Raw genomic sequence first — 12,403 nt, 5'->3', positions numbered from 1 at the left:
TATTTTGAATAAAGCGTAACTCATTTGATGGTGCAGCCCTGTGTTGCACCACTGTGTATGGTTGTTCCTATTGTCATTCCTTATGGTTTTCATAAGGATAAAACTAGTTAGTAACATATCCCGTTTTTTTCCTCTGTTTGGGTGGGGCATAACTGTTCCACCATTCAGGGCACCTCTCTCTGCTCTTATCAGGGCTGTATGCTGTAGTCTCAGAGCCCATGGCTGTCTGCAGTCTAGATAGCAGCCTGGAACAGGATTAGTTCTCTTACTGGGCCTGAGACACAAGATTTCTGGTGATTCAGACCGAGCCCCAGGCCTGATGAACCAGGACACTGGTCACCCTGCCGTGAGAGCTGTGAGCTCATAGAATATGTCATACTCATGAAGAAATGCTGAGGACACAAGAGCTTTGTACTGGAAAATACAAACACTATACACAGTCTTCTGTTGTTCCAGGACAATTATTTGAGGGTAATTTTTCCATCTAAAGTTTATACAATTTTCTGTTATTCTACTGAGACATGCATATACAAAGGGGAGTCAAGGCAAATGAGTTTTTGATAACATTACATTAGCTATTGTTGATGTTGTTTCCGATAAGGTGGTCCAGTAAACTGTGGTTAAAGCCTAGGTAGTATGCTAGACAATTAATAATATTGAATGGAACTGTTTTGGCACTGAGGGACCAGACAAGACACTCACTCTAATCAGAGTGTAGATAAAAAAAATCGATATCCTTATTTACTGGAACATGTGACACTTAAAACAGTATCCCACTGTCTCCAGCATCATAAAATTAAACAGACATTGTCAATACTTTCCACATGCAGTAGAGTGGTAGACCAACCAAGATGTGTGAAATAAATGACCTTGTTATGAAACACCTCCAATTCAAGACACTGCATCTGAATAACACGTTAAGTCTAAAAACTGGTGGAAATGTTGATTCATACAAGGATAATGGAACTCTTAAATAACTGACGACACAAACCTCTCAGAGATAAAATTAGAAACTCGTATCATTATACAGAAGACGCAAATTGCAAACTTCCTGATGCACATCACTAAACTGAGACGATACACGATATCCCACAAAAATGGAATGCTTGATATGAGAATAATGAGATGAGAACAGACAACATACATCCCACATTAAGACTCCCCTGATAATATCTCATGAGGAGATGGTTGGGGATGCAAGACTCACTGTCTACTACACAGTGTTTTAGCTCTCAGAGCTACAGTGCCACCAAGTGGAAGATGTATGACTGACACACACACACTTCATTAAATTAAATAGCCACAAAACGACATATACTACAAGACTTCAAAGCAACACAGACGAAATATAATCCTCCAAGACTCTCTGTTTCTCATCAAACACCACGCTGTCCCTTTTCAGATGAGCAATCTCGCTCTCCAGAGAGTGGATCTTGGCCACGGTGGTCTCCTCTCGTCTGTCCAGCTCAACGATCTTAGCGTGCAGGCTCATAATCCGGCTCCACAGCTGCTCTCTGTCCGTGTCCTGTCTGGAGTAGGAGTGCTCATATGCACACATAGGCTCAGCCTCGTCTGGCACCACCCACTCCCTGAAGCTGGGGTCGTCTGGTTGACCCTCCCCCTTCAGCTCCACAGGGACTATCCTAAACATCTGTCCCTCCAGGGTAGCTGGAAGGGTCTGTCTCTCTGAGACCGGGCCTAGGGACTCACAGCGGAGTACCGTTACTTCAGCGGTGGTGGAGTCTGCCTGCTGGGTCTCCACAGCTACTGACAGAACCGAGCAGGACAAAGGCAGAGCCCCTTCGATGTCTCCAGGTAGCTGGCTGGAACAGCTAAAAACCTCTGTCTGGGTCTCTGAGGGCAACACTTCATCTAAAGCAACCCTGCTGAGGGACGATGACAGCCTTCTTTCTGAGGTTGCGGGGACAGCTGATTGGTTGACCACAGTGTTGGGAGTACTGGGGTTGTCATTTGACAAATCAGCTGGTATAGTTCTTCTTCTGAGGATGATTGGTTTCTTACTGGGTAGGGGGTCTGGTCTGACAGGCTGGATTTCAGAGTTGCAAGACCTGGTCCTGGGCTTGGATGTCTTCCTACCAGGGGATCTTTCCTCCCCATCCTAACGCAGAAAAGATGTGTTACTAACAACCGCAAGATAACAACAAAACGGTTATTAAAGTGCCAACCCCGCCTTTCATATGGGCTTTGGTCAAGTGTATAACTACATTTTAATATATTGACTGACATAAGATTACACCTAATTTAAGTCTGCACTGACTTACGCCTTGGCTGGAAGGGAAGATGGTGGGGACTGCTGTATTTTTGAGGTATCGGATCCCCCACCTGACATCGAAGCAGTCTTCAGTGAAGTGCGCACTGCAGAGGTACTGGTGACGGCTGGGGGCCCATTCGTCTCGCCTCATATTGTCAACCCACCTCTGCAGTCTGGCCTGATCCTGCAAAGGAAACCTACCACGGAATTGATTATGCAACAACTTTGCCACCAAATAATCCATAGCCTACGGAGCTAGGCTGTAGACATGCATTGCTTTATTTAGTCCTATGGCATTGTGTTGAAAAAATTAATACTCACGGGTAAAAGCTGATTCTCTTGTTGTCTTTAGAAGCAGTCCCTCCGCGACTTTTGCAAACTTTTACTGCACAATAACGCGGCATGTTTGCCCTGAAGATCATTACATTTACACACAAAGACTCAATATTTTGGAAAACACTCGACTTCCTAGTGTGTACTCGTGGTTGCCAGAAGTGTTAATAATCCCTGTATATCCGTCTCTGTGAAATGAAACTAAATAATATCCAAGGACAGTATGCTATTTGTGGTTTTTATTATAATTATAAATTTTTATGCAGTAAATAGTGATAATCTTTGTTTTTATTTTATGACACTTATTATCAAGAAATCATCTTTCGCTCGTTAAGCAAAAAACATGGCAACCCAAAAAGGGTTTCAGAAGCAGAGCGCTCCGCCGTGGACTTTGGCCGTAGAGCTTCCACGTGCTCCTGGCACGATCCAATCACAGGGATGTGAGTCACTGTCAGAAGAAACGAACCAATGGTGTTGCGATTCGTGGTGTAACTGCTTTGGCATGCAGCTGCTAAGGTTTGACAGTTTTTCGGTTCGACATCATCAGCTGGAATCTTTTCGAAGGTAACGTTACTTGCCCGAGGGTGTTGTCGCCTCTGCTTTAAGTAGCCTAAGTCAATATCCTGATTTAGTTTCTATAAATGTTATAGATGTTAACGCTGGTATCTTACTAGTGGTATGGACCGATACATGCAGTTGTATTTAATTTAAATTTTACAGTAACCTACTGTATGCCGTAACTTTAACTAACTTGCTACTGTACAGTAGCTATCTTGCTTGCTGAATCATCGTAACTTTTGAGCTCATGAGTGCTCATGAGTGCACGTCTTTAAAAGGAACAGGTAATTGTTATCGATACAGAGAATACAATTATATCTTAGGTTGACTCTCAGTCTGAGATACGGACAAATATGCTCAAATATGCACAAAATTAATGGAGAAGTTAAAATACCACTTTCATAAAGCTTCTAGTTCACCACGTGTTTCACACTTCATTCACACTCTCAACTGTGTCATTTGCAGACATTAGAAACTAACAACTGGTAACACAGACTCGACCCTCTCTTCTGCACTGGAGACCTGGTGAAGCTCCAGTATGGCCTCAACCCAGTCTGTGTTGCTGCTAGCAGTGTGCATCCTGATGATCACAGAGTTCATTCTGGCTAAGGGGGACTACTACGACATCCTGGGGGTGCCCAGAGATGCATCCCAGCGCCAGATCAAGAAGGCCTTCCACCGGCTGGCCATGACACACCACCCTGACAGGAACAAGAGCCCAGGGGCCGAGGCCAAGTTTAGGGAAATAGCAGAAGGTGAGTCTAGCCTGAGAGGCAGTCAGGTGTTCAAAACTTGGTTATGGGGAGTCAGGTGGCTGAACGGTGAGGGAATCGGGCTAGTAATCCGAAGGTTGCCAGTTCGATTCCCGGTCATGCCAACTGACGTTGTGTCCTTGGGCAAGGCACTTCACCCTACTTGCCTCGGGGGGAATGTCCCTGTACTTACTGTAAGTCGCTCTGGATAAGAGTGTCTGCTAAATGACTAAATGTAAATGTATGGCTGTCGTTTCTAGGTGACAAAACATTAAGTTCTTCACACACCTATATGCTCACTTGTCCACATAACTATAGAAAAGTTAACGGTGTGTCTCTGTTTCTCATTCAGCATATGAGACGCTATCAGATGATCAGAGGAGGAGGGAGTATGACCAAGTTGGCCACGGGCCATCTGATTGGGAGAGAGCAGGAGGAGGGGGAGGGGGCAGTCAGCACTTCAACCACAAGCCCTTCAGCTTCAACTTTGACGACATGTTTGCAGACTTTGACTCGTTCGGCCAACAACAGCAACAGCAGCACCACCACCACCAGCACTCCCACCACAAGAGGCACTTTGAGAGTCAGTTCCATGCCCACCAGGAGGCCTCCCAGGGCAGACACAAGAGGCCACTCCAGGGTGGCTTTGGAGGTGAAGGACTGTTTGATGACATGTTTGAGGACTTGGAGAAGATGTTCTCCTTCAACGGGCACTCTGCAAGGACTGAGAGCAGGTTCCAAGGCTCAGCAAAGCATCACTGCAGGACAGTGACACAGCGCAGAGGGAACATGGTGACAACATACACAGACTGCTCTTGAGGCAATGCCTAGCCCACGCTCTGCCCAGATACATCCCCCAGAGCGCCCAAACGCAGAGGCCCTACTGTGTTTTCTAGAAAGGATTGGATATTTAAGTAAGATGGGGACAGATCAGCTAGCCTATCAGAGGTTAGCTGAGTCTGCTCCTGTCCAATCCCCTTTAAGACCTACACGTTTGTGTGATTGCTGGGAGGAAGTATCTGGACAAAGATTTTCAAACATAATATTCCTATTTTCACTTAGGAAGTAGGATAGAACTGATTGGTTTTGTTTTTGAATTGATGTTAAATTATCACTTTTTGAGGGAATGTGTGGTTAGGATTATTATCTCTACAAACAAACGACTTTGATTTCATGGTACAATAAGAGGCTTGGAAGCAATAATGCTCATGTTTGACCCTGTCAAGCTGGACTCATCTTTTATTTTGAAAGTCGTTGCATGTTGCGTCTGACTTAGGTTTGAATAGTTTTTGTTTACATCAGTCAGTCAGAGACTATCATATTGATGCCTTCACCCTCCATTCTCAGGATTTAGCCTACCATATTTAGACCACAAAGTAATAAGGTTTCTTCAGAGACGTGAGTTTCTGAGCTTTGTGATTGGATTTTTCACTTGAGAATGGTAGGCTATTGTGAATATTTTTACCAACAGGGCACCAAAGTGCCAAACCCTTTAAGATTGTATTAATCCAATTTTGTATTATTCAACTCAGAGGAATTCCATGTAAAGGACATCTTTACACTTCTCTATTCTTCACATAGAACAATCACAAGAACTTCTTAACAATCCAGATCGTAAAACATCTTAATGAAACAAAACAGTTTCAGCACAGTTCACCATAATCGACTGTTACCTCCTTTGTTTGTTTGTTTCTGTAATGTTGCCTGATCTGCCTTCTGATAATGTGCAATATAGACAACTGGCGTCATAGCTAAATTCATGTTGCCTCAGACCTTGCTGTCTTGTAAAACATACCTGCACTTTTGCTAAGTTGTGTGTGAGTGAGTGTGTGTGTGTTAAAATCTGGTGAGTGATTAGAAATGTTGGAAAATAAAATATTTACTGTAAGCTATAAATATGAATTGCATCCCAGTATGTATTACTCAATCCATGACTGAGTGCATTCCTTGCGATAGGAGGTTAGTAAACTACAATTCCCATGACGAACATAAAAATGACGACATGCGTACGGTGGATCCTTCGAGATGTAGTCGTTTTCCGATTGTCGTAACAATAATTTGCATCTTTTAAACTACAAGTCCCAGTATCTCATTTAATTTCGGCCTGCACGCAGAGTGGGCTGTTTCAATGGTGTCTTCGGGACATTGAATGACTTTGTATGACAGTGCCCGCAATAAGGAGGACATAAAATATATTTAGATCATTACATTTAGCGAAAAAAGTCTTTCTGGTCTTCTTGAACATGGAGGCCCTAATTCCCGTCATAAACAAGCTTCAAGATGTCTTCAACACAGTGGGAGCGGACATCATTCAGCTGCCGCAGATCGCGGTCGTGGGCACCCAGGTAAGCAAACCTCGATAAGGGGGCGAAACATTTTACATCTGCGGTGTTGCTACATCTCCTTACATACACGAATAGAGACCACCTAGCCATTTGGCTATTTGTTTGGCTTGCTCGGTCCAGTCTAATTCCAAGACATTTCAATTTTTCAAAACAATCTGAAAACACGCCAGTGATAGTGTGGCCATCGCTGTTCAGAGACTGCTGCTCTGGCAAAGTCTCATCTGGAAGTAGCGCTTTGATTATCCATTTGTCGAGCTATTGACTCAATTTATTTATTTATTTTGCTCATTAGCAATGTTAACGTTTTTCAGGGCAGGTGAAGCGTATAACACAGTGCTCACGTCAGTTCAGCGTAATTATGTAACATCAGGCTGCATCTGTTCTCGGTTCAGCACTGTTTATCGAGTGACTGTCCATTCTGTCTCCAGAGCAGTGGTAAGAGTTCGGTACTGGAAAGCCTGGTTGGTCGCGACCTGCTTCCACGCGGGACCGGTGTTGTGACCCGACGGCCTCTGATCTTGCAGCTGGTGCACGTCGACCCCGGAGATGTCAGAAAGAGTGATGAGAACGGTAGGCAGCACAGAGAACACATAGACAGACCACTTAAAGCCTAATAACATTCTCTTCTATAGGCTGGTAGCATGCATGCTGTTGGTTACTGTGACTCTCAACAATAATGTCACAGTAGTAGGCTAGAGGAGCAGGATCTGGTAACGCCTCTGTTAGCCCCTATCACTGAAACGGTCTAAACTGAACGTTCAGTAAAGATGATGAAGCACACTGTAATCTGCAGGCACAGAGGGTGAAGAATGGGGGAAATTCTTACACACCAAAAACAAGGTATGACTGTCAAATGTCAAGATATCAAAACATACATTTATTACAGGTTTATTACATGTTTATGTTTTATACAACATGCTTGTCTTCCAGAACATTCCTAACTAAATAGGTTTCCATTTTGTAGATATACACAGACTTTGATGAAATCCGGCAAGAGATTGAAAACGAAACGGAAAGAATCTCAGGAAACAACAAGGTGAGACGATCAGACAGAGAAGTATAGCGTTAACTGTATTAGTTGCTCAGAACCTGAATAAACCTATTTGTAGAACTGAACACCCGTCTAATCCCTATTGAAGGGGCTCATCAATCCAGGATTGGGACTAATCCGGTCATATTAATTGTCACCCTCTATAATGAAAATAATGAGAGATAAAGATCCAGCGTCTGCCTCTGTATTCTACAGGGGATTAGCGATGAGCCCATCCACCTGAAGATCTTCTCCCCTCACGTGGTCAACCTCACTCTGGTGGACCTGCCAGGTATCACCAAGGTAACACCACCATAAATCACACAGGCACGCTGTAATATCTGCCGTATGATTGGATGATTGAGGATTAGGGGAGATGAGGGAGGGAGGGAGAGAGAGAGAGAGGAAGGGGAGATGGAGGGAGTAGGATAGAGGAGAGGAGGGAAGTCAGAAGGGCTGAAGAGAACCTTGCTGAGGTTCATCCTTGGTGCTTCTGTGTCCTCCTCCGCCAGGTGCCAGTGGGGGACCAGCCCAATGACATTGAGCTTCAGATCAAAGATCTAATCGTGAAGCACATCTCCAACCCCAACTCAATCATCCTGGCCGTCACCGCCGCCAACACAGACATGGCCACCTCAGAGGCACTCAAGGTGGCCCGCGAGGTCGACCTCGATGGTACCAACACTGCGGAATTATAAGTGTGTCTGTGGCCCAGACCTATGTTCCCTGAAGTGTAAGTTCTTCCTGTGTGTGTGTGTGTGTGTGTGTGTCTAGGCAGGAGAACCCTGGCCGTGGTGACTAAGCTGGACCTGATGGATGCTGGGACCGATGCCATGGATGTTTTGATGGGCCGGGTCATCCCTGTCAAACTGGGCCTCATTGGCGTGGTCAATCGGTACGCACCTCAGAACCAGGGCTCGAAATGAAGGCCTGCTTACACACACACACACACACACACACATACATATTGTACCATCATGTCAACCATCCCTCTCCGTTCTGTCTTTGTCCCCGTGTGTCCAGGAGCCAGCTGGACATCAACAACAAGAAAACCGTCGCCGATGCCATCCGAGATGAACATGCCTTCCTGCAGAAGAAGTACCCATCTCTGGCCAACAGGAACGGAACCAAGTACCTGGCCAGGACCCTCAACAGGTCTGACTCGCACGGACACACTCATTCAATGATGTGACCGACCGACCGACTAAGTGAACTAACCGGGTGATGCTTGCTCCAGGTTACTGATGCACCACATCCGGGACTGCCTCCCAGACCTGAAGACCCGGATCAACGTGCTGGCAGCCCAGTACCAGTCCCTGCTCAACAGCTACGGAGAACCCGTGGAGGACCAGAGTGCCACACTGCTCCAGCTCATCACCAAGTTTGCCGCCGAATACTGCAACACCATCGAGGGCACCGCCAAATACATAGAGACCGCCGAGCTGTGAGTAGAACTAGGACCACCACCAGCCTTCAGATGGCGCCGTTGGCCTGCCACCATACATGACGATGCAAGCCCATTGTAGCAGCTTGAGACTCATTTCATAGCCATGTTCACTACCTGAATGACCACAATCCTATAGTAGAGTCAAACCTGGTGCTGTTCTCTGTGCTTCAGGTGTGGTGGAGCCAGGATCTGTTATATCTTCCACGAGACGTTTGGCCGGACGCTGGAGTCTGTGGACCCTCTGGGAGGCCTGAACACCCTGGACATCCTGACCGCCATCCGGAACGCCACGGTCAGTCCTGCACAGGGGGGACGACTGGCTATGGGGAAACTCCCCCAGAAAACCAGCTCAGACAGGGTGAATGAATCTGTCTCCCTCTTGTCTCCATCTCCGCCCCCAGGGCCCCCGGCCCTCCCTGTTCGTGCCGGAGGTGTCGTTCGAGCTGCTGGTGAAGAAGCAGGTGAAGAGGCTGGAGGAGCCCAGCCTGCGCTGCGTGGAGCTGGTCCACGAGGAGATGCAGAGGATCATCCAGCACTGCAGCAACTACAGCACACAGGTACACACACACACACACACACACACACACACACAGATACACACACACAAACATACATATACACACACAAACAACCCCTGACTATTCACCGCCTGGCGTGTGTGTGTGATCTCCAGGAGCTTCTGCGGTTCCCTAAGCTCCATGATGCCATCGTGGAGGTGGTGACGTCACTTCTGAGGAAGAGGCTTCCCATCACCAACGAGATGGTGAGGCCGGCCTGGCGCAGGAAGATGAGCCGCATCCAGGCTCTCCAGTACGTCCGTCTCACTGTCAGTCACTCTGTCTGACTGTGGCTGTCTTGTTGTAGGTTCATAACCTGGTTGCCATAGAGTTGGCTTACATCAACACCAAGCACCCGGACTTTGCTGACGCGTGTGGAGTCATGAACAACAACATAGAGGTGACTTGATTGCTTCTCTGTTCATTCATCGCAACACATAAAAACAACAAAAAAAGCCTGAATAAGGTTGTGACACCAAGCGTCTTTCCAACCTGTCATGTTCGTGGATACCAGGAGGCCCGGAGGAACAGGATGAGAGAGTTGCCCACGTCAGTTCCCAGGGACAAGGTAAACACTGCCCTGTAGCACCCACTAATGTACCCGGTAGAATACAGCCAGGATCAAGTCTTTGATGTTCTGCATTTCCCCCTCTCATCTCCTGTATCCATCTAGATCTTCACACTCACCTGGTAAATGTCCCTGCCAATCTCTCTGCTCTTCACCTCCTCTCAGTTCTCTCTCTCTCTGGTTTCCTCCTCTTCTCCTCTTCCTAGTCTGCTAAAGGTCATCCAGGCCAGTCCCCCCTCCCTATCGACCCCCCTGGCCTTGTGGAAGCAGAGGGTGCCAAGGTGGGCTCCACCCCTGGCTGGCTGTGTCTGGGCTTGGGCATGGATGTTGGCATGGTCCTTGCTCTAATCAGTGTCATGCTACAGTATAGCACAAAAACCGTGTGTTCAGATAGATGTGCAGGGTGTCAGTCTGGTAGTGATTATTATGCTGATGGAGATTGTATGTGTGTGTGTGTCAGCTTTGTTTGAAGACATGTCGAGCATTCAAGATAGCTGACTGTCATGCATCTTGTAGTCAACATTAGGTCGAGTCTTTGTCTGACCTTCTACACTCCAGCCCTGCTCTTCTCTGCTGTCCTCCATTGCTCTTCAACATCCTGTATTAACACTCAGCTCATCTCTTGCTTTCCGGGAAAGTTGAGGTGTCCGTCGTTGTGTTGTTCAGCTTGGCACTAATCAGGCTGGCTGTGGTGTTGGCGATGATTCAAAAAGGACACAACCTTGCTGATGGCGAACAGTGCTAACAGTCTTGCTAGCTTTAGAGATTGTCATTCCGTGCTCTGTGCCCCCCCCCCCCCCCCCCAGGCATCATCAGCTGCCCCCCCAGGAGAAGGGGAGGGGACGGGAAACTGGAGAGGCATGCTGAAGAAGGGAGATGAGGCTCCTTCCTCCGGACCAGGAAGCCCCTTGAAAGGAGCCGTTAACCTGCTGGACGTGGTAAGCGTGTTTTTCCTGGTACAGCAACGATGGAGGCATTCTGTTGTACAAAGGTCTAGGAAGTGATTCTGTTGAGTCATTGGTTGAAGCTCTTCTCCCTCCCCACTCCCCAGCCGGTGCCTGTTGCCAGGAAGCTGTCGTCAAGGGAGCAGCGGGACTGTGAGGTCATCGAGCGCCTCATTAAGTCCTACTTTCTCATCGTTCGCAAGAATATCCAAGACAGGTGACTTCCTGCTTTTCACAAATATTTGTAATCTCTTCTCCATCCCCCTCTTCTCCCCAAACCATTTAGTTCATCTTCTACCTCAATTATAATAATACTTCTCTGTTCCCTCCATCCTTTCATCCCTACACCCCATCCTCCGTCCGCCAGTGTGCCTAAGGCAGTGATGCACTTCTTGGTGAACCACGTGAAGGACAGCCTCCAGAGCGAGCTGGTTGGTCAACTTTACAAGTCCGGCCTCCTCAACGACCTGCTGACTGAGTCGGAGGACATGGCCCAGAGACGAAAGGAGGCTGCAGATATGCTGCAGGTATGGGAACACCCCCTTGTCTCACCTAGACCAATCAGTATTCAGACTTCGAACCTGTTTGAATTCACCATTTACCGCACATTGTTGATGTAGAGTGATGGGATTTGTTGTCATGTAGCGTAGCATAGCCTTTGTACTGGCTGACCAGGCCATCTTCTGTGTCCATAGGCACTGCAGAAGGCCAGCCAGGTGATTGCCGAGATCAGAGAGACGCATCTGTGGTGAGGACCTGCTCTGCCATCTTCTTATCATGCCTGGAAGGAGGTCCACGTTTATTCATCTTGTCTGAAGGACTCCAAATTGCCAATGTTCAAATGCACTGTTGTTACGGTTACATTCAAGAGTATATAAACTGTTAGCGTTAAGAGTCATGGGAGGATGTTGATATTGTGTATGGGAAAGCTAAATACTATATGTCTGTGAGAGACAGAAGGCTGCCTCTGTTAAAGTGCACTATTGCGGTTCAGGTAGTATGAACATTTAGGAATTAAGGACCAGAGTTTCATGGAGGGGTTCATTAAGGCTAAACCGTGTCATTCTTACAAAATGATCCTTCATGTAAATGTCACTGTGTTTTGGGGGTTATACATCAGGGAAACCACTAGTCTGAGTTAAGTTCCATTCCTTCAAGAATGGGTTGTTCTCTGCGACCTACATTAAAAGAACGCCAGCCATGCACCCTGTAGAAATACTACAGAACTCACTTGGCTTGATTTCATACGCTGTTTATCCCACTTCATGTATAGAGAACACTTAAATACTGTAAACCCACATTGCATTTTATTTTTAAATATGCTATTTAAATGTGATTATGTCCTCATCTTCGGTGTTTACTGTACATGTGTGCAGCTCATATGTAAAATGGTGCGCTGTGGTGCTCTGTTTGTTTTTCATTAAAAAAGATTTTATTTCCCAAAATGAAATGGCTTAGTGATGTTTTGGCACCTGTGGTGTTTATTAAGTAGCAGAGATGGCATCATGTATCTCTGATCCATGACGATCTATAAATGCACCGGCGCTTTGCGGAAACTGCCTTCAAGGCAGTAACATATAGAACGATTTTGATGCAA

At 46.6% G+C, this 12,403-nt stretch overlaps 3 protein-coding genes across 5 annotated transcripts; 2 read left to right on the top strand and 1 right to left on the bottom strand.

Moving 5' to 3' along the window:
• LOC134037612 (THAP domain-containing protein 5-like) lies at nt 1-2,946 on the bottom strand. 2 transcript variants are annotated; one of them, XM_062483019.1, is made up of 3 exons: nt 2,594-2,946; nt 2,283-2,456; nt 1-2,119 (listed from the first exon to the last, which is right to left on the bottom strand). In XM_062483019.1, the coding sequence occupies exons 2-3, from the start codon at nt 2,421-2,423 to the stop codon at nt 1,328-1,330; spliced, it is 933 nt and encodes a 310-aa protein (XP_062339003.1). In that variant the 5' UTR covers nt 2,424-2,456; nt 2,594-2,946; the 3' UTR covers nt 1-1,327. The 2 variants fall into 2 exon arrangements, with proteins under 2 accessions (XP_062339003.1, XP_062339002.1); XM_062483018.1 differs by having other exon boundaries at nt 2-2,119; nt 2,283-2,469; nt 2,594-2,944.
• Nucleotides 2,947-3,054: 108 nt separating this feature from the next.
• LOC134037620 (dnaJ homolog subfamily B member 9-like) lies at nt 3,055-5,486 on the top strand. The gene is made up of 3 exons (XM_062483028.1): nt 3,055-3,178; nt 3,679-3,918; nt 4,268-5,486. The coding sequence occupies exons 2-3, from the start codon at nt 3,702-3,704 to the stop codon at nt 4,732-4,734; spliced, it is 684 nt and encodes a 227-aa protein (XP_062339012.1). The 5' UTR covers nt 3,055-3,178; nt 3,679-3,701; the 3' UTR covers nt 4,735-5,486.
• A 544-nt stretch (nt 5,487-6,030) lies between these two features.
• On the top strand, nt 6,031-12,251 carry LOC134037604 (dynamin-1-like protein). Of its 2 annotated transcripts, XM_062483000.1 has the most exons (18): nt 6,031-6,260; nt 6,689-6,830; nt 7,054-7,100; nt 7,225-7,296; nt 7,507-7,593; nt 7,803-7,965; nt 8,065-8,185; nt 8,314-8,445; nt 8,528-8,734; nt 8,909-9,029; nt 9,139-9,294; nt 9,411-9,500; nt 9,602-9,694; nt 9,809-9,862; nt 10,669-10,800; nt 10,914-11,023; nt 11,174-11,333; nt 11,502-12,251. In XM_062483000.1, the coding sequence occupies exons 1-18, from the start codon at nt 6,159-6,161 to the stop codon at nt 11,556-11,558; spliced, it is 2,046 nt and encodes a 681-aa protein (XP_062338984.1). In that variant the 5' UTR covers nt 6,031-6,158; the 3' UTR covers nt 11,559-12,251. The 2 variants fall into 2 exon arrangements, with proteins under 2 accessions (XP_062338984.1, XP_062338985.1); XM_062483001.1 differs by lacking the exon at nt 9,809-9,862.
• The last annotated feature ends 152 nt before the right edge of the window (nt 12,252-12,403 follow it).

This window comes from Osmerus eperlanus, chromosome 17 (assembly GCF_963692335.1).
Source record: "Osmerus eperlanus chromosome 17, fOsmEpe2.1, whole genome shotgun sequence".
Lineage (NCBI taxonomy): Eukaryota > Metazoa > Chordata > Actinopteri > Osmeriformes > Osmeridae > Osmerus > Osmerus eperlanus.
The sequence above is the reverse complement of the archived record's forward strand: the minus strand, read 5'-3'. Positions and strand labels throughout refer to the sequence as shown.